Source organism: Ambystoma mexicanum, chromosome 2p (genome assembly GCF_040938575.1).
Source record: "Ambystoma mexicanum isolate Mex_15411 chromosome 2p, UKY_AmexF1_1, whole genome shotgun sequence".
Classification (NCBI taxonomy): Eukaryota; Metazoa; Chordata; class Amphibia; order Caudata; family Ambystomatidae; genus Ambystoma; species Ambystoma mexicanum.
The window spans coordinates 749,206,751-749,227,928 of NC_090923.1; the positions used below are offsets into that span (position 1 = coordinate 749,206,751).

At 44.1% G+C, this 21,178-nt stretch overlaps 1 protein-coding gene across 4 annotated transcripts in view; it reads right to left on the bottom strand.

Moving 5' to 3' along the window:
- BCKDHA (branched chain keto acid dehydrogenase E1 subunit alpha) overlaps positions 1-21,178 on the bottom strand; it is a 177,876-nt gene that overhangs the window by 45,471 nt on the left and 111,227 nt on the right. For all 4 annotated transcript variants that reach the window (XM_069644388.1, XM_069644389.1, XM_069644391.1 and 1 more), the window contains 2 exons: positions 17,539-17,745; positions 16,654-16,795 (listed from right to left, as the gene is read on the bottom strand). In XM_069644388.1, coding sequence (XP_069500489.1) covers positions 16,654-16,795; positions 17,539-17,745 — 349 coding nt within the window. The remainder of the gene's footprint in view (positions 1-16,653; positions 16,796-17,538; positions 17,746-21,178) is intronic.

A 21,178-nucleotide genomic window follows, 5' to 3' on the forward strand; every position in this document is an offset into this window, starting at 1 on the left:
TCCAGACCACGTTAGCATGTGTGACCGCTCTGCCTACCTGCCTTGGGACTGGGTAGTGTTGTGGCTGAGATTAAGTTTTCTTCTGCAACTACACGAACGGTGATGTAGACCTTTGTATAATCATTCTTGGTTGTGTGTTTATATATAACCAATTAGATTTATTCCAATAGTTCTCTATATGTGTAGGGCCTCTAATGAGCCAATTATATTCTAATTGTTGGTCTGAGTGTGTATCATTGCTGTCCTGAGTCCCAGAACCTTTAGTCCGTGTGATAGGGTAAGTGATCCAAAGGTCATTACACATGACAGAAAAGCAAAACACGAGCGCTGAACGAACATTGTTTGAAATACTTATGATAAAAGAGGCAAGTAAAGTCAAACTGCTGATGAGCGAGTGAACTTTGAAAGAACTTTGAAACCAAGATACAATACCTTTGTCAGAGCCTTGTAGAGAATTAGGAATCGAAGTGGTCCTGCAATGCTTCAAGTTAAATCCTTATGCACAGTCGAAAGCCTTTTATATTGATACAGTAAAGGAAGTTTGTGGCCAAGTAGATAAAGTTGGTCCAGGCCCGGCAGAGTGAGATAAATTAAAAGCTTTGTTATAAAGTGGGTCTGAGCACGGCATAGTGGGCCTCGGGGTGAATCGGAAATCATCCAAGAAGTTGTACATGAGAATCCTGAGGAGAAAGGGACTTTTGAATGTTTGTATGTTGCATCAGGCCATCTGAAGTAAGAGACTTTGAATGGCAAAGAAACTTTGGCATAGAAAGCCCTGATACTGATATTTGAACTGCACCCTCGTGCTAGAGAAGCCAGAGTGTGTAAGATCGAGTGTGCCGTCTTGTTCTGTGCTTAAAACGTGGGGAAGGGAAGCAAACGGCTTGAATATTCTGACATATCATTTCTTGAACACTTATTTTGAATAACATTGTTTGCCACATTATTTGCATTTAGAAGTAAGGATTGGCAATAGGTTTATTAGTATAGGCCCTTTTATTTTGACAAGACACAACTAGGACTGCGTCATTATTGGATGGTCATAGCTTGCTCCCATCTTTAGATTTAGTATTAGATAGCTTTTTTCCAAACCCAATTGAAGTTCAATAAACACCTTTGAACTGTGATCACTTGTGTCTGTCTTACTATTTGATACTATAACTTCCTTACACCCTCCTAGAGGTTGATTTGGCTGAGCAGCCATGGATGAACTCTCAGGGGGGAGGGAGATGGGTGGGCAAAAATGCAGTACACTTTAGAACATACAATAAGGAAATGTCCACAGTATAGATTTCTCAAAATATATCTTTATCGGATTTGCTGTGCAAAGGAAATGCAGTATTTCAGGGAAGCAACTTTTGAAACAAATTGAGTTTGGAATTTATGACCCTTCATGTCATTGTAGAAATCCTTGGAAGTAGAAGTGATTGATATGCGACATCAGGTTGCACGAATCTTTAAATTACTATGTGCATTAATTAGAAGTATTTGAAGAGGTATTATCATCCTGAAGAGGATTTCCGCAGTCCTAGATGTAAATGGGGTTGAAAGATGCATGTACACACATTTTGAAGGATCTGGCAAAAATTATGCCCCGGGATGTCATTTATGGGTCGCACTTGCGATGCCTGGGATCTCTCTTGCTATCCCAAAAAAATGTATACATTTTTATTTTTACAAATTGAAGTTCCTGGGCTGTGCCAATGCCATGGGGCTATTAGAGCCATTTGTCTTTCTGGAATTCCATACAATAATTGCTAGACTCGTTAAAGGTTTATTTCAGGTTCAGGGGATGAGTCGCTGATTTAGTCTGTTCTTAAACACCTCAAATTCACAATGCAGACAAAATCCTCCAAAAAGCATTTAGAGTAGAATAAGCATCCATTTCGGACTATGTATTTTACTTTTTGCAAGTTGCAGTTTTAGCATTTTTTTTATGCCGATATATATTGTGATCCATAATTGTATGAAATGTGTATCACGTTACGGTAATATTGTAACCATATTTTTCATAGTGTACTTAGAAACAATGCTATGCAATGCCCCTTCCTGTTTTGTCAAAGGGTAAACTGTCGTGTTCCATCGCTTCTAGTGATGTCACTTTGGGGTGGGGTCAAATGACATTTCCTGTGATGTCATCATAGGTCAAGGGTCATGCGATGTCACTCCCGGAACCCCTGGCATTTTGGGGAAATGACGTCCCTGATTATGTGGTTTTAAATCCGTTTCCCTTGCCTTCTGGCTAGGATTTGTTCACCCTCATGTGATATAGGTCTGGGCACGGCACTACACTTTCCAGCAATAATTCTTTTCCCTCTGTGAAAATTGGTAAATACGATGGAATGCATACGGTTTACAATCTTTTGGTAGGTGGGTAATTCTCAATAAAATGAATAATTTAATATTGGCAATAGCAGTTTATTTGGCTTTAAGTGGTAGAACATGTCTCTATGGGTCTTCCATTGAGGCTTATGCACCTGTCAAGTTATGGTCAGGTTCAGGGTGAACTGTGCCTCTGCGAACCAAGTTTGTCCAAGTTAGGGTTATAATGTCCAAGGGTCAGTGTTTATTGTAAAAGATAACACACCTCTCGCATAAAGTTAAATGCAGAGGTGAAACACAAGAGCCAAGCACTTGCGGTTAAAGGAAAGAAACCATGGCCTGATGAATGTTTAGTAATAGTTATCAAAGTTGAACGATTACACCTGTCAAAATCAGTGTCCAGGTAAGCAACACAGATTTTGGTGATGAAATTGAAGGTTCCACTATAGGAAGGAGACTTTAAAGTTACTGTTAGGCAAGATTGTATGCAGTACCCTGTGGGTGACTGCACCAGCCTTTTCCTCTTGGCAATAATTAACCCAACCTTTGGTACAAGCATGTACTAAACAAGTTGGTAGAGTGACTGAGCAGCCAGGCTTATCTCAAGAGGGGTCAATGTGAGCTGTAGGGTTACAACATAGAGTTTCACAGTGACAAGTATCCAAATAAACACTTACAGTCAAGGTTTCTTGATTAAACACTTATTTACTAATTTAACAGTCAGTTTGAAATTCTTAAGCAGGAAAGTACTTACATACCACTCCCCCACCCCCCATTCCCACCCCAATGCAATGTAGATGAACCCTTTCCCGGCTATACAAGTAGAGAATGTATGACTTTTTGGAGGGATAGTTAAAACAGAAAGTCAGAGGTTAGAAGAATCTTTCAGGGGGCCAGGACAGCCAATGTCACTTGATCAAAGTCTAGGGGAGCTGAAGCACTTCTTGAAGGTAAGTAAAAAGTCTTGCACGTTGTTTCAGAAATCTTTGTAGAAAATGAAATCACAGTTGGGCCACAAGCTGGGCGGCTCGTGAAGGGCAAAGCTGCAAGCAACTCTGCAAAAGGCAACCAAGGCAAGTCTCAACTGAGAACTAGCAAGGCTACACAACAACAGTACCCCTTCATTCACAGTACCTCAAGTACGAAGAAATTGGTTCCAGCTGGCTTCTGATCCTGTTGTAGGTCCTGCAGATCATGTTGTTCCTGGGCCTCAGTCATGGAGACAAGAGGGAGGACGTCTGCAGACTCCGGCACTATGGTTTGAAGGTCGGCGGCAGCAATGGGAAAACTTCAGATCAGCGGCACTTCGCGGTTTCTGCTTCTCGCGAATAGCACCACTGTGGTTCTCGGATACCTTATGAACTTTTCTCGCATCTGGGGTCCAGCACACTGTTGAGGTGGCTCAGGCTTGGTCAGTCCTGCTTCATGGGAGTCCAGAGGATCTTCCTGGAGCTCGGGTCTGACTTAAAGACGATGCACTCTATTCTGGTGTTCCTCTCCCTGGCAATCGGTTCCAAAACCAGCAATGGAAGTACAGCCAGCTCAGAGGATTTCCAGATGAGTTCGTCTTGGGGTCGATTCGTCCCACCAACCCAAGAGGAGAAGTCGTCCTTCGCAGGGCTTCTCTAGTCGAGGTGAAATCGTAGCTTCAGCACTGCAGCTGGGCTTCACCGGGCAAACCAACGGTCCAGGAGTTGCAGCAAGCGTCTCTTCCAAGTTATTTTTCAGATTACTTCATCCAGTGGTCGACTGTCTTCTATCCAAAAGACCTCGGCTTTTATGCAGTTTCTCCCATTCATTCGCAGCCTACCTGTCACTCACACAGCAGGCAGCTGTCCTCCAAGGACAGCCAGTCGATCACCTTTGGGTGCATTCCTGTAACCAAGGAGACCAAGCACATGGAGTTTCAGGAACCTCCCTCGCTTCCTGCCCTGTCAGACACGCTGGAGCCAGAGGCGGGCTTCAACAATGAATCCGGCCAAAGACAAAATGAACAAAGGAACCAAACCTGGTTTGGTGCACAGAGTAAATCTCAAGAAGGACCCTTCCAACAAGAAATGGCGAAAAAAGAAGACCAGGCCCTTTTGACAAAATGGGCACGCATGAGTGCTTTACTGCAGCTGCAATTGCAGCCTGCGGTAGAAACTCCCAATGGTAGTAAAAAGTAAACCACTGCCACCAGTTATTAATTGTAGAAAGGGGAACATAAAAAATGTTACATGACAAAGTAGACAAAAGGGGATATTAAGTAACCCCTCCAGCACTTTATGTAAGATAGTGTGCTGGGCCTAGAAAGAAAGTTTTCATGACCAGTCTAGATCTTGTACCCCCGCCTTCCCAGAACCCCGACACTTCCCTGTAACTGCAGTTCACCAGCATTGGTATATTTTATAGATTCGCATGCAGTGAGTATTCCCCGTCGTCAGGCTGGGAATCCTTGGTAACAGAGCAGTTTACACTTAAACTGAAAACTTTGAGTCACTTTTGCGCTCTATTACAGTCATTTTGGGTTAAACTGCTCACAGCCAATAGGAACCCCTCCCTTAGCTCCTCCCCTGTCGGACATATTCATAGTTTGGCAAGCACACGCGAGTGGCAGTAAGAGCCAAAAGACGAGCCATGTGCGGTAGGCTGGATGGTCACATGTGAATCTATATGAAAGATACCAATGCTGGAGAACTGGAGTTACAGGTAAGTAACACACTCCTTCTCCAGCATTGGATCCTTCATAGATTCACATGCTGTGAATAGATTACAAAGCAGTATGTGAACAATGCACATGGGTGGAGGCAAGCTCCCAGCATAACTTACCACTGGAGACCTACTAACCTCATGCAAGAAGGTTCTGCAGATCAGATTGGCTGACTCTAGACTTCTGCAGAATCTCTGTCGGCACAGAAGAACCTGGTGAATGTATGCACTGATCTCCAGGTGGCTGCACGGCAGACGTCAGGCAGCGGGATTAGAGAGAAAAGCAGCAGTTGCAGCCAATACTCTGGTGGAGTGTACCCGTGGCCTGCCAGACAGCAGCCGGCCTGTTGATGGCAGAAAGAGATGCAGGCTGCAATCCATCTTGAAATGGAGGACTTGGAGAGAGCCTTCCCGGGCCCGAAGGTCCAAATGAAACAAACGGCTGATCCGTTGTACGGAAAGACTTAATATGTCCCACATAGTTCTTGAGGGCGTTCACAACATCCAGAGTGTGGAGGTGTTGCTCCGCTGAAGAAGTCAAAACCACCTGCCGATTAAGATTAAAAAAAAAGAGGATGGCACCTTTGGCATAAAAAGCATTCAAAATAGCATTGTCCTTGTGAAACATCAAATAGGGCGGCTTGGATGAAAAAATCAGTATCTCACCATTTGCCTGGCAAGGTGATGGCCACCAAGCATGCAGTTTTCCAGGAAAGGTTTTTGATTGATGCTTGGTGCATAGACCCGATGGGTGTCTTCATGAACCTTGAAAGTAGCACATTCAGCTCCCCTGCCGGAGCAGGTCAACGGACACGTTGAAAAAAAAAAATTAAAATAAAAATTCGGTACAGCCCACGCAGGAACTCCTTCACCAGCCGATGGGACCACAGGGATTGCACCCCTTCAGAGCGGTTGTACCTGGAGATCGCCGCCAGGTGCACCATAATGGAAGAATGTGTCAAGCCAGACTGGGCTTGAGAAAATAGATGAGGCAACAGTTCTTCCGGCCGAATGTTTTGAGGGCGCAGTTGATTTTTCCTGCACCACAGTTGAAAATGTTTCCACATGCTTTTGTAGCACTTCAAGGTGGACAACGCTCTTGCTCTGGCTAGGACATCTTGGCTATCATGCAGAAGGGACTGAGCCCCAAAATCTAAGAACACATGAGCCAGGCCTTCAGATACAGAGGCTGGGTCGTAATGCAGCACCGCCCCCTGGTTCCTCGACAGGCGCGATTGGTGCGGGCGCAGCTTGATTGGTGCTGCTGATGAGGGCAAGGAGATTGGAGTACCAAAACTGTCTCGGCGACACAGGGTCCACTAATATCAGTTTGCACTGATACAGTCTGAAGGTGTCTAGGACTTGAGGCACCAGAGGAATCGAGGGAAATGCATACAGAAATGTCCCCTCCCATGTTTAAAACGCAAAGGCGTCCCCCCCATCAGCCTCTGCAGATGGGCGATGTTAGGCAAGTTTGCATGCAGTACCCCTTGGGTGCACTACAACAACCCTGACCTCCTTGCAATAGGAACCCAAGCTTTGGTACAAGTCTGTACTACACAGGTTGGTAGCGTGTTGAGCAGCCAGGCTCATCTCGAGAGGGGTCAATGTGAGCTGTAGGGGAGTTACACAGAGCTTCACACTGTCAAGTATTCAAATAAACTCTTACAAACAAGGTTTCTTGATTAAACAACTATTAATTTATTTCAGTCAGTTAGAATAAGCATTCTTCAGAAGGGGCAATGTAACAGTAACACTCAAATACACTTCATAAATAAACATTAAGATCTCTAAATCAGCAAGTACTCAATTGGGATGGCCCACAGACACTACCTACACCCTCAGGTGACTTCAATAGTTAGGGTGCTGGGGACATTCATATCACGGTTGCATTTAGAATCAGATTTAGGAATATGTCAAAGGAAAAAGGTTATTAGATTTTTTTTTAAATTTATTTAAAGTGCATTAGCCAACGTTGACTTTTAACACATTTCATACACAATGTATTAACATGAACAATAAAAACAAACATTTGCAATTTCTAGATAAAAAGAAAAGAAAAGAGTAGAAGATCTAACCAACAAATTTTTTTTCCTAAAACGAGAAATCAAGTTGTTACTAACTTCAATTCCTTTAAAACTCTAACCACTTCAATTGATAAAGCCATCTCATTACCAGAGGATAGGCTCACCCAGAAATCATCAGTATTCAAATGAGACTCCTCATGAACAAATCTGCCAAAAGAACTGACCCGGATACTCCAAGTCCCGATACACTTAGAAAGTAAATGCTTAGTAGTCTGCACTTCCATAGTTAAGCATCTATCACATGTTGGTGCAGTACCCCCTTCTTTATCCCTTATAGCCAGTAATTCCAGGGTAGGGAATAGATTTAAGCGAAATCTCAAAAAAGCAGATCTAAACCAAAAACTGGGGGACTTCTTAAGATAAGCCGGAAGAAACGATAAACGCTTATCTAACAGTGTCAGTGAGGCTGATCTTGTAGTTCTCCGCATCTTATCAATCGTGTGAATCCAATCAGTCACTTTCAATCTTTCCTTTACTTTTAGAGGATTCTGTAAAAGGGACTCTACATCCGAATCACCGCCAGACAATAGTGCTAAGCAAGTTAGTTCTAGCCTACACAAAAAAGCATTATCTCCTTGTTCCCGCTCTACATCAATTTCCTCAAAAAGTGAGTTCCTAGGGGGATCAAGAATTGACCTATAGAGGGTAAGCCATTTCCAGGCTAGCCATGATTTAAGTGAAGACAAGCCAAGCTCATATCGTAAAGAAACAATCGGAACACAATCAGGGAGGCCCAAAGTGCGTTTCCAAATCTTTGATTCAATAGCATCCCAGTCTAGTTGGAAGGATAAAGGATTGTAGTCCATGCCATATAGGATTATGGGAACTACCTTCCCGATATAAAATCTTATAAGAGGGAGGATGGTAAATCTGCCAAACTTAGAGTAGATTTTTTTCATCTGGGCTCCCAATTTGATCACCTTTAAATCAATAGAGGCCATCAAAGTAAGCCTAGATGGGAAGGATCTTAATTCAGCTCCCAGATAGGTTAATTCGGAGACAACCTCTACCCGGGCAGAATCTAACTTACAGATCATCGTCTTCACTATTTTGTTAGGCCTCCTAAATACAAGAATCTTAGACTTTGAGCGATTTATTTTTAATTTATAAGTCCTAGTAAAATATTCTAGAGCAGTTAAAAGACGCTGCAACCCCACTTGTGAGTGGTCCAAGACTACTATATCATCGGCATATGCTAACCAATTGATTTTTACGTTACCGATGGAAGGAGATATTAACCCTATATTCTGGAGCCAAGCCGCTAAATCTGCCATAAAAAGGATGAAAAGCAGGGGAGCTAATAAACAGCCTTGGCGTACCCCTTTAGTTATCCTGATTGGGTCGGAGAGCAAACCGGACCTGCCCAGTCTGACCTGCATATAATTGTTAGAATGCAGCTCTATTAAGATAGAAAGTAGGCCAGCAGGAATACCCCAGGCATCCAATTTACCCCATAATAGATTTCTATCAACCATATCGAATGCCTGGGATAAATCAATCCAGGCTCCAAAAAGGGCAGGACCCCCCTTGGTGAAGGACTTCTCTGCAAGACAACTCAAGACTAACCCATTCAATGAGGTAGAAAGACCCTTTCTAAAGCCAGATTGCTGCTTTGGAATAATTCCCTTTGTTTTCGCCTAAGATTCCAATTCACCTAGAACAATGCCTTAAAGATTTTACTATCGGCGTCTAGGAGAGAGATGGGGCGATAGTTAGAAGCCAGTAGCCTATCACCCTTTTTGTAAATGGGAATAACTATTGAATGAGTCCAAGAGTCAGGGATTTTCCTCTGGACAATTATGTTGTCAAAGAGGGCTTTAAGGATCTTCGCCCACATTTCTGGGTCCGATTTCAAGATCGAATTACTTTGGACCAGAAGCTCTGGAAGTTGAGGATTTTTTAATTAACAATTCTATATCCAGAACGTTAAACTCAAGAAGCCAACTACGGGATACATCCGCAACCGAGCATATCGAGGCATCAGAACCATAAACCTTAGAAAAATGGTCAATCCAGATCCCCTCTTGAATAATTGAATCTTGTTTCTGATGTTGAATAACCTCATTCAGATTCAATAAAGTCCAGAAATTTCGAGAATTCCTAAGAGACAGGGCGTAAAGCATTCTCTCAGCATCCTGTTGAACTACCAGATGATTATGTGCACGAAGCCAATTCCTATAGCTATTTTTCAGCTTTACTAACCCCTCTCCATAGGCTTTCTCACATAGGCCTGATCTCTTTAAGATAGATATCTGGGACCTCAATTCGTTTTTAAGACTTATAATTTGCACATTCAAAGAATGTTTATGCAGCTTATGTGGTTTCTGCTCGGGGGGCTCCACCGACGCCTGTACCGTTAAAAAATTCAAAAAAACACTAGGGATACAAAATTTAGAGAAGTTCTGAGTAGATAAATGGATCGTCCTAAAACGCAACTTGCCATTTAATAACTGGCCTCCTTTTTGAAATTTTCTAATGACATTTCCTGAGTTATTAACAAGTAGTTCATGATCATAACGAGAAGTTACTGGAGCACAATCATAACACAGAGCCACCTTCAACATAGCATGGTCATCAGGGTTCCCATCTCCAATTATCAAACTATTACAATTTTCAAAAATGTTTCTAGAAACAAAGAAATAATCTATCGTGGAGAAAGAGGAACCTCTATGCCAGGAGGGGGAATTAGGAATATCCCCCCTAATATTTCCATTCAACATATATAGATTCCATTCCTGCATAAATTGTAACCATATTTTGCCATTGCTAGACTTCTGCTTACAATTGCCTGATCTGGGATCCACGGTGGAAATACATTGGGAGTTAAAGTCCCCGGCAATAAGAATTTCATCCGCTGGGTAACGAATAAAGCAATCAAGTAAACCCTCCGAGAGAGCACACAAAAACTCACAAAGTGGAGAAATACCCGGGTTCCAATACAGGTTTACCACAATCCAAATTGAACATTCATTGGAGTTTCTCAAAGATACTCTCACCATGAGGATCCCCTGGGTGCTATTTGAAACAATCATCGAGGATTTAAACATCTCGTTATTAGAGGCTACCAACAAACCCCCCATCGGTCTGCCCACCCCCGGAGCCAAAGCCAACTGTTGAAAAATTGAGTATCCATCAATACCCACTAGACCAGTTAGCCAAGTTTCTTGAAAAAGAATTAGATCGAAAGTTTTAAAAATTTCCGATCTCCTAGGCTCCTCAGAGAAGGATGTGTAGCCTCTAGTGTTCCAAGATAACACATTGACCTCAGTTGACCCTAAAGCTTCGGATGGTTATTAGAACAAAACAAGAGATCACACAAATATTCTAAAGCAGTAAAGTACTTTTGGTAACCCCCAATGCAAAGATAGTTAACACTTCCTGCAAGGAAGGCACAACACTTAAGCAGAGGCAAGAAGAGTCATTCAGTGAGCCAGGCCAGCCAATGTAAAGTTAGCAAAAGTCAAGGTGAATTGAAGCACTTCTTGTAGGCAAGTAAAAGTCTGGCACAATGTTTTAGAATTCTTTGTAGAATAAGAAGAAATTCAAAGTAGGGCCACAAGCCGATTAGGCTTGTGAGGTAAAGAAGCTGTGTGCAACTCTACAGAGGCAATCAAGACAAGTCTCCAACGAGGACAAGCAAGGTGGCAAAACGGGAGGCAAGTTCTCTCAGACTTTACAGTACCTTTCGGTTGAATAAAAGTGCAGCAGATGACTTCTGTTCCTGTGCAGCTCTGCAGAGCCTGGTGTTCTTGGGACTCAGTCATGGGGACAAGAGGGAGGACTTCTGGGGACTCCTGCACTGCAATGGGACGGCCACCACTCGCAACCGGCAATCTTCAAACAAGTGGCACTTCGGCATTTCAGCTCCTCGTGCCTGCCGCAAATAGCAACACTGCGGTTCCTGGCTGTCGAGATTGTCTTTCCTTGCATCTGGGGTCCCGCACTCTGTTGAGGGGGGCTCAGGCTCAGTCAGTCCTGCTTCCTGGGAGTCCGGAGGATCTTCCTGGAGCTCTAGGCCAGCTTAAAAGCAATGCACATGATCTGGTGTTCCTCTCCTTGGCTATTCGGGTTCCAGCAGCAACTGCAGTGGAATTCCAACCAGCTCCGAGAGGATGTCCAGGTGGCTTACTTTGGAGTTGATTGGTCCCACAAACTCAAGGGGAGAAATCGTCCTTGCAGGAGCTTCTGTCGATACGAATTTGGAGTTTCAGCACAGCAGCAGGGCTTCACCGGGTAAGCCAACAGTACAAGAGTTGCAGCAGGTGTCCTATTCAAGTTCTTCTTTGGATTCCTTTGTCCAGTGGTCGACTCTGCCTTCGAAGCCAAAAAGACTAGCCTTTTATGAAGGTTTCTCCCATTCATTCCAGCCCAGCTGTCAGTCACCCAGCAGGGTGGCTGTCCGTGCCGGACAGCCAGCCGGCCAATCACCTTAGAGTGCATTTTGGTCTCCTAGGAGACTAGGCACAGGGTGTTTTTGGCACCTCCCTCGCATCCGGCCCCCGCCAGACACCCTGGATCCAGAGGCGGGCTTCACTTGTGAATCCTGCCGAAGGCAAAATGAACCAAGTGACCAAGCCTGGTTTTGTGCGCAGTAAATCTCAAGAATCTTCCACAAAGAAATGGCAAAAAAAGAAGGCCGGGACCATTTTGACAAAAATGGCACCCTTGGGTGCTTCACTGCAGCTGCGGATGCAGCCCGCAGTAAATGCACACCACGATAGTTAAAAGTAAACCACTGCCACCAGGCATTCAGTGAGGAAAGGGTAACTTAAAAAAGGTTACATGAGAAGCTAAACAAAGGGGATACTAAGTAACCCCTCCAGCACCCTATTGTAAGATAGTGTGTGCTGGGTCTAGAAAGTTACTAATGCAAGTAAAGTCCATTTCACTTTACTACTCTTGGAAACAGTAGTTTCACCAACAGAAGGGAAAGACTTCCCTGTGCCACTGCACTGAAGATGCTGTGTGACACAATGTAAAAGGTGATGCCTATGGAGTTTGCCAGACTCCACAACCAAAAGAAACTGTGTTCAAAAATCACATGAAAATACATGCGAAAGTGGGAAAAAGGGTCTTGCTCTCTCCAGGTTGAAAAAATCAAGTCCTCAAAATCCAGCAAAGTTGTTGGGTCTCTAAGGTGGAGGGAATTGGCACATTTCTGAGAATTTTCCCTAACAGGCAGTGTGATGGATCTTCACAAAATCCCTGCCTGAAGTCTCCTCCCAGGTGGCCAGGGCAAGGCAGCTGCTGCCTGACCCTAAGGTTGGTATAAGTCGGGTGGATCAACTGGGAGGAGAAGGCCCCCAGAGAGCCAGGACGACTCGGGAGCGACGCTGTATTTGTCTTTCTTAGAAAGTGAGATTTCTAGGGTGCCATTAAATAATCTGGCTTGCTGTCAGAGTAAGTGTACCTTTACAGAACTAACTAAACTTTCTAAAACATTGTGAAAAGACTTTCTACTCACCTACCAGAAGTGCAGCATCCTACATAAGACTTTTGCCCATTGACTTTGGCCTAGCCTATTGTACTGAATGGCTCTTCCTGGGGGCATCCAAAGGCATTTGCCTGCTTAAGAATAATTGTGGTCTCTTGTATGTTCGAAATAACCTTTTCCTTTGACTTATTACTATATGATTCTAAATGCAACAGTGATATATTAATGTCCCCAGCACCCTAGCAATTGAAGTCACTTGAAGGTGTAGGTAGTGTCTGTGTGCCATCCCAAAAGGGTATCTACTGATTTAGAGATATTAAGAGTGGGTATTTCATGAAGTGTATTTGAGTGTGACTATTATATTGCTCCCTTCTGCAGCAGGCTTAATCTAACTGACTGATAAATGAATAATTGTTTATTCAAGAAACCTTGAGTGTAAGTTTATTTGAATACTTGTAACTGTAAATCTCTGTATCTCCACTACAGCTCACATTGACCCCTCTTGAGATAAGCCTGGCTACTCAACACGCTACCAAAACTGTGTAGTACAAGTTTATACCAAAACATTGGGTTTCCTATACCTGTAGTCAGAGTTGTTTAGAGTGTTCCCAGAGGAAACTGCATACAAACTTTGCCTAATACTGCCCAAATAAAAAACTCTGGGCTCTCCCCTCCTCCTTGGAGGAGGGCGGAGACAAAGGCTATGTCCCCCATCTTCATTGAACCCAAGCATGGCATATTGCATAAAAGCAATGAGCATTTAGAGAACATTAAATGTGTATGTTCCCAGAATGCTCTTTGCTTTTATGCAGAATGCATGTTTTGTTAATTTGTGGACATTCCCATTAACACCCACAATTTTAAATTTGAAACATGTCGGATAGTGATTCAGCAATAAATCCTTTTCAGTGAGTAACGGAAGTTGGACCCTGCTGTTTTCATTGATCACAATATTCAGCCCAACAAAAGAAATGTTTGAACATTGCAAGACATATATACCAATTCTGACATCTTGTGAACAGGCTGTAAGGCTGGCCGTTTCTGCATTCAGTCTCATGCCAAGTCTTCTGAAGGTGGGATTGGGAACAGATCTGGGATTTTCCTGGGTCGCCCCGAACCTCAGGACCTGGTTCTGGGAGCTTTTCCTTTGCATAGCGCGCCACTGCCAAGCCAGCACAAAGGAGCCTTGAAGAGCTACCCCGAGCTGGTGCAGTGGTAGAGCCAGTCCATATTTTGTTTGGGGGTGAAGGGTCTTGAAAGCTGGTCATCAAGGGGTATATTGATAACGCCTGTGCAGGCTTTTGTCTTCTGCCACTGTAGGTTTGCTGCTGCTGCCAGGTTAATTAATGATTAAATGTAAATAGTCTGCTCTACCAGGTGAGAAATTAGACCAGATTTTGGCAGCACCCCTTTCTCATAAGAAGCACAGGATTTAGCAATGAAGACATCAAGGCAGAGTGCTGCCTTCTGCCTGCAAGCCTCTTATTAAAGTGGGAGACTTAAGGCCACCTGTTAGTTAAGAATTGGCGCAGTCACACTGTGTGAGCCTACACAAGACATATCTGCTTGGTATTAGGTAACCCACCTAACAATATAGGTCTGTAGTGCACGAGTTGGTAGTGTCACTGAGCAGCCAGGCTTATCTCAAGAGGGGTAAATGTGAGCTGTACATAGTAAATCAGTCAATACAGGTAACCAAGTAACACTTACACTCAAGGTTTCAGTTATAAATATATATTTATTCATTTACACATAATTTTTAGTTCAGAATTTGTTTTTTAAAAGGGCAATTGTTTGTAACAATCAAACTTTGGAATCACTGAAGTTGGTGAATACTCTTTGGACATGCTAATACATTTCTCCTAAACCCTGAAGTGACTTCAATAACAAGGATAGTATTGCATTTATCTTAGACACCAATATACTTTTTAGACTCTGCGTTTCAGGAAGGAAGGGTTAAGGAAATAGAAAGATCAGAACATAGAACATACTTTATCATAACAGGAAGACAGATTGAACCCTCTAATGAAATCTAGGTAAGCCTTTCCCAGCAGTAACAGTGTTAAAGTACAACCTATGAAGGGACAAGCAATGCCAAAGTCAACAGATTAGAAGGGTGCCTTTAAGGAGCCAGGAAAGCCAAAGTCAATTGGACCGAGTCGATAGTTCTGATGCACTTCTTGGATAAAGTCTTTCACAAAGTCAGGTAGCTCAGAAAGATCACTAAAGGAACACAAGTTGTTAAGCCTGTGCAAGGGGAGTTACCTTCAAAAAGGTAAGCCAGTGCACTTAAGTGAGACAGCACGACTTATGGCGATAAGGTAAATACCCCAACCCCCACAGAACCTCTGGTTAGAAGAAAGTGATCCTGCTGGATTCCGCCTTGCTACAGCCAAATAGACCCTTTTTCCTGAGCCTCATTCGTGGGGACAAGAGGGAGGATGTCTGGCAGTCTCCTGCGGCAGTACGCGGGAGAGTACTTCGGCAGCTACGGATTTTCTTAGATTCAGCGGCTCTTCATGGTTTCAGCGCCTCGCAAACAGCACCGATGCAGATTGAATATCCCTGGTTGGACTTTCCTTGCTCCCTCGGTCCTGGACTCTGGTGAGAAGAGTCTGGATCTGGATTTCCTGCTTCTGGAGTGTCCTTAGGAGGCTTCTGGAGCTTTTGGCCGGATTTGTTCAGCGGAAGACGTTGCACTCGGTAATGGACACTCAACCCCTGGAATTTGGCTTCTGCAGCACTGGAGAGGCACAGTAAGTCGGGGTTTGCGCCAAAGTAGAGTCTCAGGGCTAGTTGGTCCCACCAGCCCGAGGAAAGAGGTCGTTCTGTCCGGAGCTTCTCAGTCGATGCGATAAAGAAGATCAGCACAGAAGCAGGGCTTCACCGGGCACTTCAAGGTCCAGCAGGTTGCAGCGGGCTTCTCTTCACGATTTCTTCTTCGGATGTTTCTTCCAGTGGTCGACTCTGCCTGTAGTCCCAAGAATCTCGCCTTTTAAGCTCGTTCTCATTCCTTCATTCACCGTCCTAGCCTGTCAATCACCCAGGAAGGTGGCAGTCCTTCCCAGACAGACAGCTGGCCAATCAGGACTGGTTTCATTCAGGCACACCTAGAGACAAAGGACAGGGGAGTTTCGGGACACTCCCTCATTTCCTGTCCTTCCAGACACACTGTAAGCAAGGGGCGGGCTTCAAATTTGAAGCCCACCAAAGGCAAAACACACAAAGGGCTCAAACCTCTCAATTTACTGAGTAAACGCCAAGAAAGACCTCAAACAGAAAATGGTGAAAAAAGAAGACAGGGGCCATTTTAACAAAATGGACACCCCTGGGTGCTGTACTGTAGCTGAGGGTTCATCTTGTGGTAAAAATGCACACTGGTAGTAAAAAGTAAACCAGTGCCACCAGCCATTTAAAGTAGTAAGGGTAACACAAAATGTTACATGAGAAAGTAGGATAAAGGGTTACTAGGTAAACCCCCACACCACCCCCCACAGCACTCCACATAAGAGGTGTGCTGGACCTACAAAGTAAAAAAGAAAGAGCAAGTTCACGTTACTATTCTTGGGAACAGTAGTTCTCCCAAGAAAATGTATATAAAGCTTAAGGGAAATCCAAGGGACTTCTCAGTGACACTGCACTGAGGGTGCTGTGCGTCACTATACACAAAGCAGATGCCTATGGAGTTTGTCAGACATAAAATCTCAGTCAGGGAAAAACAGGGAGTGAGAAAAAGATCCCACTCACTCATGAGTTAAGAGCTGGGGGTCTCTAAGGTGGGATGAAATTAGCACAGAAGTGAAAATTCTCCAGAAGACCCCCCAAGCCAACAGCTGGCACCATCCCATTTAAGTGAAAAGCTGCCTTCATGACGCCGGCTGCGCCTTCACGAGGGTGTGGGCGCAACATTTTGTTTCGTCCATGGCTCTGCCAAAGCAAAGGCTGGCCCTGGTACCGCTCCTAAGAGTAAAGATAGACTGCTCTTTCATATTTACTATTTGAGAGACACATCCACAAAAGGTTGGTCTTCTTGAATCCCTCACCAGAGGACTTGGGGAAACCTTAGTTCAGCGATTACAGGCCATTTCAAGTTAAAAACAAGAAATGCTAAACACTAACCTGTATGTCATGGCTTCAATGAGGAAAGGCTGGTTCTCTGCCACAGCTCGCCGGCGAGCCTCCTTCACAGCGTTGTAGACAGCAAATACATCATTGCCGTCCACTCGAATGGACAAGATCCCATAGCCTGGACCCCGAGCCGCTGCAAAACAAAAAGTTGATTACATGCAACTTTTCCCTGCGAATACAATTCTACTCCTGTATTTACAGGTTGGCCCCTCCCTAGTGCATTTCTCCTCCTGATCAGTACTTTACTTATGTGATATCGTCCCAAGTACTAAATCCCTCTATTCAAACAGTGTTGAGATTCCCCTTGGCATTCGCTCTATTGCCTGGTTTCCTGAACCCCTTTGGTCAATTCCTGCATCCTTAAAAATCTGAATGCATATCACTTGTTCCCCACACTTGATGTTTTCGGTTACTAGCCTAGATATAGTTACAATGGAGAAGGAGGGAGAACATATTTATGTATCCCTGTACAATTTCACACACAAAATCAAGGGGGGTGATAAAACACTACATCGGCACACCAGGATTCAAACTGGTGAGCCGCTTGCTGCACACAGATATTTGCAGAGTGCTCAATAAACTTAGCTATCTTATCAGCAAACTATCACACAAGTGAGTTAGTGGGTTTATTTACTGTGCACTAAGGTGGGGAAACAGAAATATCAATTCATTCATCCCCAAGGTGTTTAACGTATTAAGTTACCACACCAATCAAGCCTGATTCTGTACCAAAAAACGAATCCAACAAGTCTGAAATCGGATAGAAGGGGAAACGTTCTTTGAATGCCACTGCCCCATAACAGCTTGTGCTTTATGCTCCTCAGTACTGCCTGCTACAGACTTTTTAAAAAAAACAGATGCCTCCTGTATACTTACCAATGCCATCCCCCCTGTACTGCTCTGAGGTGGGTGTTGAGATGGCATAACCATTGTTCCTGCAGAAGAAGATGATTGGGCACTCCAGAGTAGCAGAAAAGTTGAAGCCGGCATGGGCATCCCCCTCGCTGGCTGCCCCTTCACCAAAATAGCAAATGACGATACGGTTGTTATTCTCCCGCTTCATGGCATAAGCTGAACCCACGGCTGCAGACAGAAGGCAAACAAGTAATTGGAATTGTGTAAAGATCTGCAAACAGCCTGTCCAAGTTCACGTGTGTGTGATGGTTGGACATAGCTCTGATACATCTGAAAGTGTATGCTTTGCTGCAGCATAAAACTATGACTGCCTGCAAAAGAGTCCGTCATGAGGCAAGAGAAAGCAGGATTTCTGAGTCTTGGAAGACTGGCAAACGGCGCAGGAAATGGGCCTTAAGACGGAGCGGTGCTCCGGGAAAACGCGTCTTGCAGCCTTGTTACCAGACCGAGGGGCTTGCCCACGAACTATCACACCACTTCAACGAGCAGGCGGCTTTCAGAAGACTCTGCACCACTGCCCGAGTCTTCTGAAAGCGGTCTGCTGGATGAGGGGCGGGTTGCTTGTGGTGAGACAACTTGGCTTCAGAACAGGATACTCCCAGCCAGAAGTGTCCTGAAGCAGACTTATCACTGCACGAGCAACCCATGGGCAGGGCAACTGAATACAGAAACAGCCAAAGCCCCACATGCTTGTTGTCAATGTTAACACTGGTGTACATGTCGTAAAGAATGTTTTTATTAGCATGTCTCACACTTAGAATTGTAAACATTAGCCTGCATCACATCTAGATAGGACTGTGAATGTTGCGACGTCCACCACTTAGATGGAATTGTCAACACTGTACTGCCCCGCACCTAGACAGGATTGTGAATGTTAGCACGTGCCACACATAGATGGAATTATGAAGATTACCAAGTGCAACACTTAAAATGGATTTGGGAATGTTAGCATGTCCCACACTTGGATAGAATTCTGAACGTTAGCCTGAGTCGCTCCTGATGGGATTGTGAAGGTTAGCAAGTGCCACACTCGGACAGAATTGTGAATGTTAACGTGTGGAATATCATAACCTACTAACCAAAAAAAAAGCTCAACATTTCTGCATACTTAGCTCACTTAAAAACTCACCCAACCATCTCTCGCACAACAACCCGCACGCACTTCACAACAATGCAACACATAAGCCGCACCATCAGCGCACGAGTACAGACATCGATCCGATACTCGCACCAAAGCTCAGCACCTGGTGTATACCGAGTTGAAGCTGCAAACGGAACACCACTCCTATCACTACCCTACTCCCTCTTCACCTTACGAACCCATCCCAACTTCTCATTTGCAGATCTGCCAGAGCACCTGGGGACCAACTCTGTTGGCAAAGGTGCGCGGTACGAATACCTTTAACATTTAACACTAGGGTGAGTAGTATGACCAATTAAAATTGCAGAGCCCAACTGCCATTATTCGCTCAAAAGGGTTTCCTAATTAATCACAATAAGACATGTTTATTTAAAATTCTGGACACACTCATATTGCCATAATGCTCTATGCTGTTCTGCAATTCACCAGATTCTATGAAGTGATACTGTATTGCGTGACCTGGCCTGGGATCACGCCCCCTCAGACCGCCACGCTCCTCCAAAGATGAGGGGTTCCCCCCCCAGTAAATTGTTCCTATTTCAACACTTGTTAATAATCTTAACAGGGCAGTGCTCATAGGACTTGCAGTGCCCCAATGTGGGCGATTTTCAAAGTTACAAGCCTGTTACGAGTTTCCTCCGTTTCCCCTGGGTCCCATAGTCTGACATGCTTGCGTTTACCATAATTCTTGACCCGAGCAAACACAGATTTGGGTGCGGTGCTCTGAAACAATTCACAAGAGTAGAACAGGGACCACACAAAGGTTTTTTTTCCAAGGCACCATAGCTTTATTTGGTTTGACACTTCCCATTAACACAACTAGGTTCAGCTTTGTCCCACAGACACATATCCAACATTTCATATCACCACAGTGTGAGGGAGGACCCAAATTCCAAACACACCAAAAGAATCCACACATTTCAGGGATTTACCAACAAATGTTACATATTGTCCATTTGCACATTGTGATTTTGCTTAAAAGTTAAATTTTTGTTTGAATGTTGCAGCTGCATCTCTTTTTAGGAAAAGGCTGAGGAGTTTGGGGATGGGTCTTGAGACCATCAGCTGTCTGAAAGAAAATATTATTTTGCCGAACCAACTACCCCCAAAGGAATGAATACAAATGAATTGGGGCACTTAGAATATGCACATTTCTTTTGAAGTATTATTAAAATGTTAAAAAGACATTTTATTGGATACTCGAGTTAGATAGCATGCTGCCTGAAAACACCCCTTTCTTGATTTTTCTGAAGCATGGCACACGGTCTGTAGATGGACCTAATAAGAGGGAGTTATCCTTCAAAACCCAACATCATACAGAGATTTGAAAAATGGGGTCAGCATCCATCTGATGAGGCCAAAAGTGGTTGAGACTAACTTGATAGAATCTGCCCCCAATACATCAAGAGCTTTGAATGAAACTGAATATTATGAAGAATCTAGTACGTGTTCCCTTTTCCACTGGCTCATTGCAAGGATGAAGTCATGCAGGAGATAAGGCACACAGGAGTCAAGACAGAAAAATAGAGGGAAAACATAATTATGTTTATTTGCAAGTGCTTAAAACGTTCATGCTCAGGGGATGAGGGGAAAAACATAGCACAACATGGAAGAGTGGCCTACTAAAACGGTTAATTAAAGTTGAATGGGGCTTTTAGGGAGTGCATGTTGCGTGGTTTCGCTCTATATGGAGATCATTTTCCTCATGACCAGTAGTTTGCCTAGTGGCTCTGGGCCTTGGGGTTAGGTTGGTAAAAAGACTACATGTTCAAACAAAAACCCAATAGGAAAACTGTATACCTACTGTATCAGGATGAGGAGCAACTAAGCCAGTGAAAAGGGTTACTAAGATAAAAGGGCCTAGTCTCCTTAGTCCGATATCCAAACAGTATTCTCACACACCCTTGCAGGGTGTCTCCACCAATGGAAGTCTTTCAATGTACTCATACTCTCCGGTTGGTTTAAGTGCCCCAGCACCAGTGCTTAATTTGTAAATAACTAAGGGCCAGTTCTCAAGTATTTTCTAGCATGCCTGTATCACATCAGGGCAGCAACTCGCCACCCACTGCTGCTCCCCATAGTGTCAACATATTTAGTTATGCACCAGCTCATGGGGGGTGACGTTTGGACAAAGCATGGCAAATGCGCAATTTACAAATATCAATCAAAAAACATAACATGCTGTAGTAATTGTGTCTTAATGTGAGTCACCAGCTGTTTAACTGCTTCTTTAGGGTGGCAAGCGGAATATGTTGGTAGTCTAGCCATAGAAAAAAGCTGCACAAGCACTCCTTGGCAGTTGCCTTTTCCTTTGACTTGCCCGTCCTGGCAGTGCTGTTGGCTGGTGACTGTCCAGTTTCTGTACTCTTTGTGCAGGGTGCCACTCAGCCCAACTAATGGGACTGGCGACTGTGCAACGCAGATCAGTAATGCGCCAGCAGTTGGTGGCTTGTGTGAAGA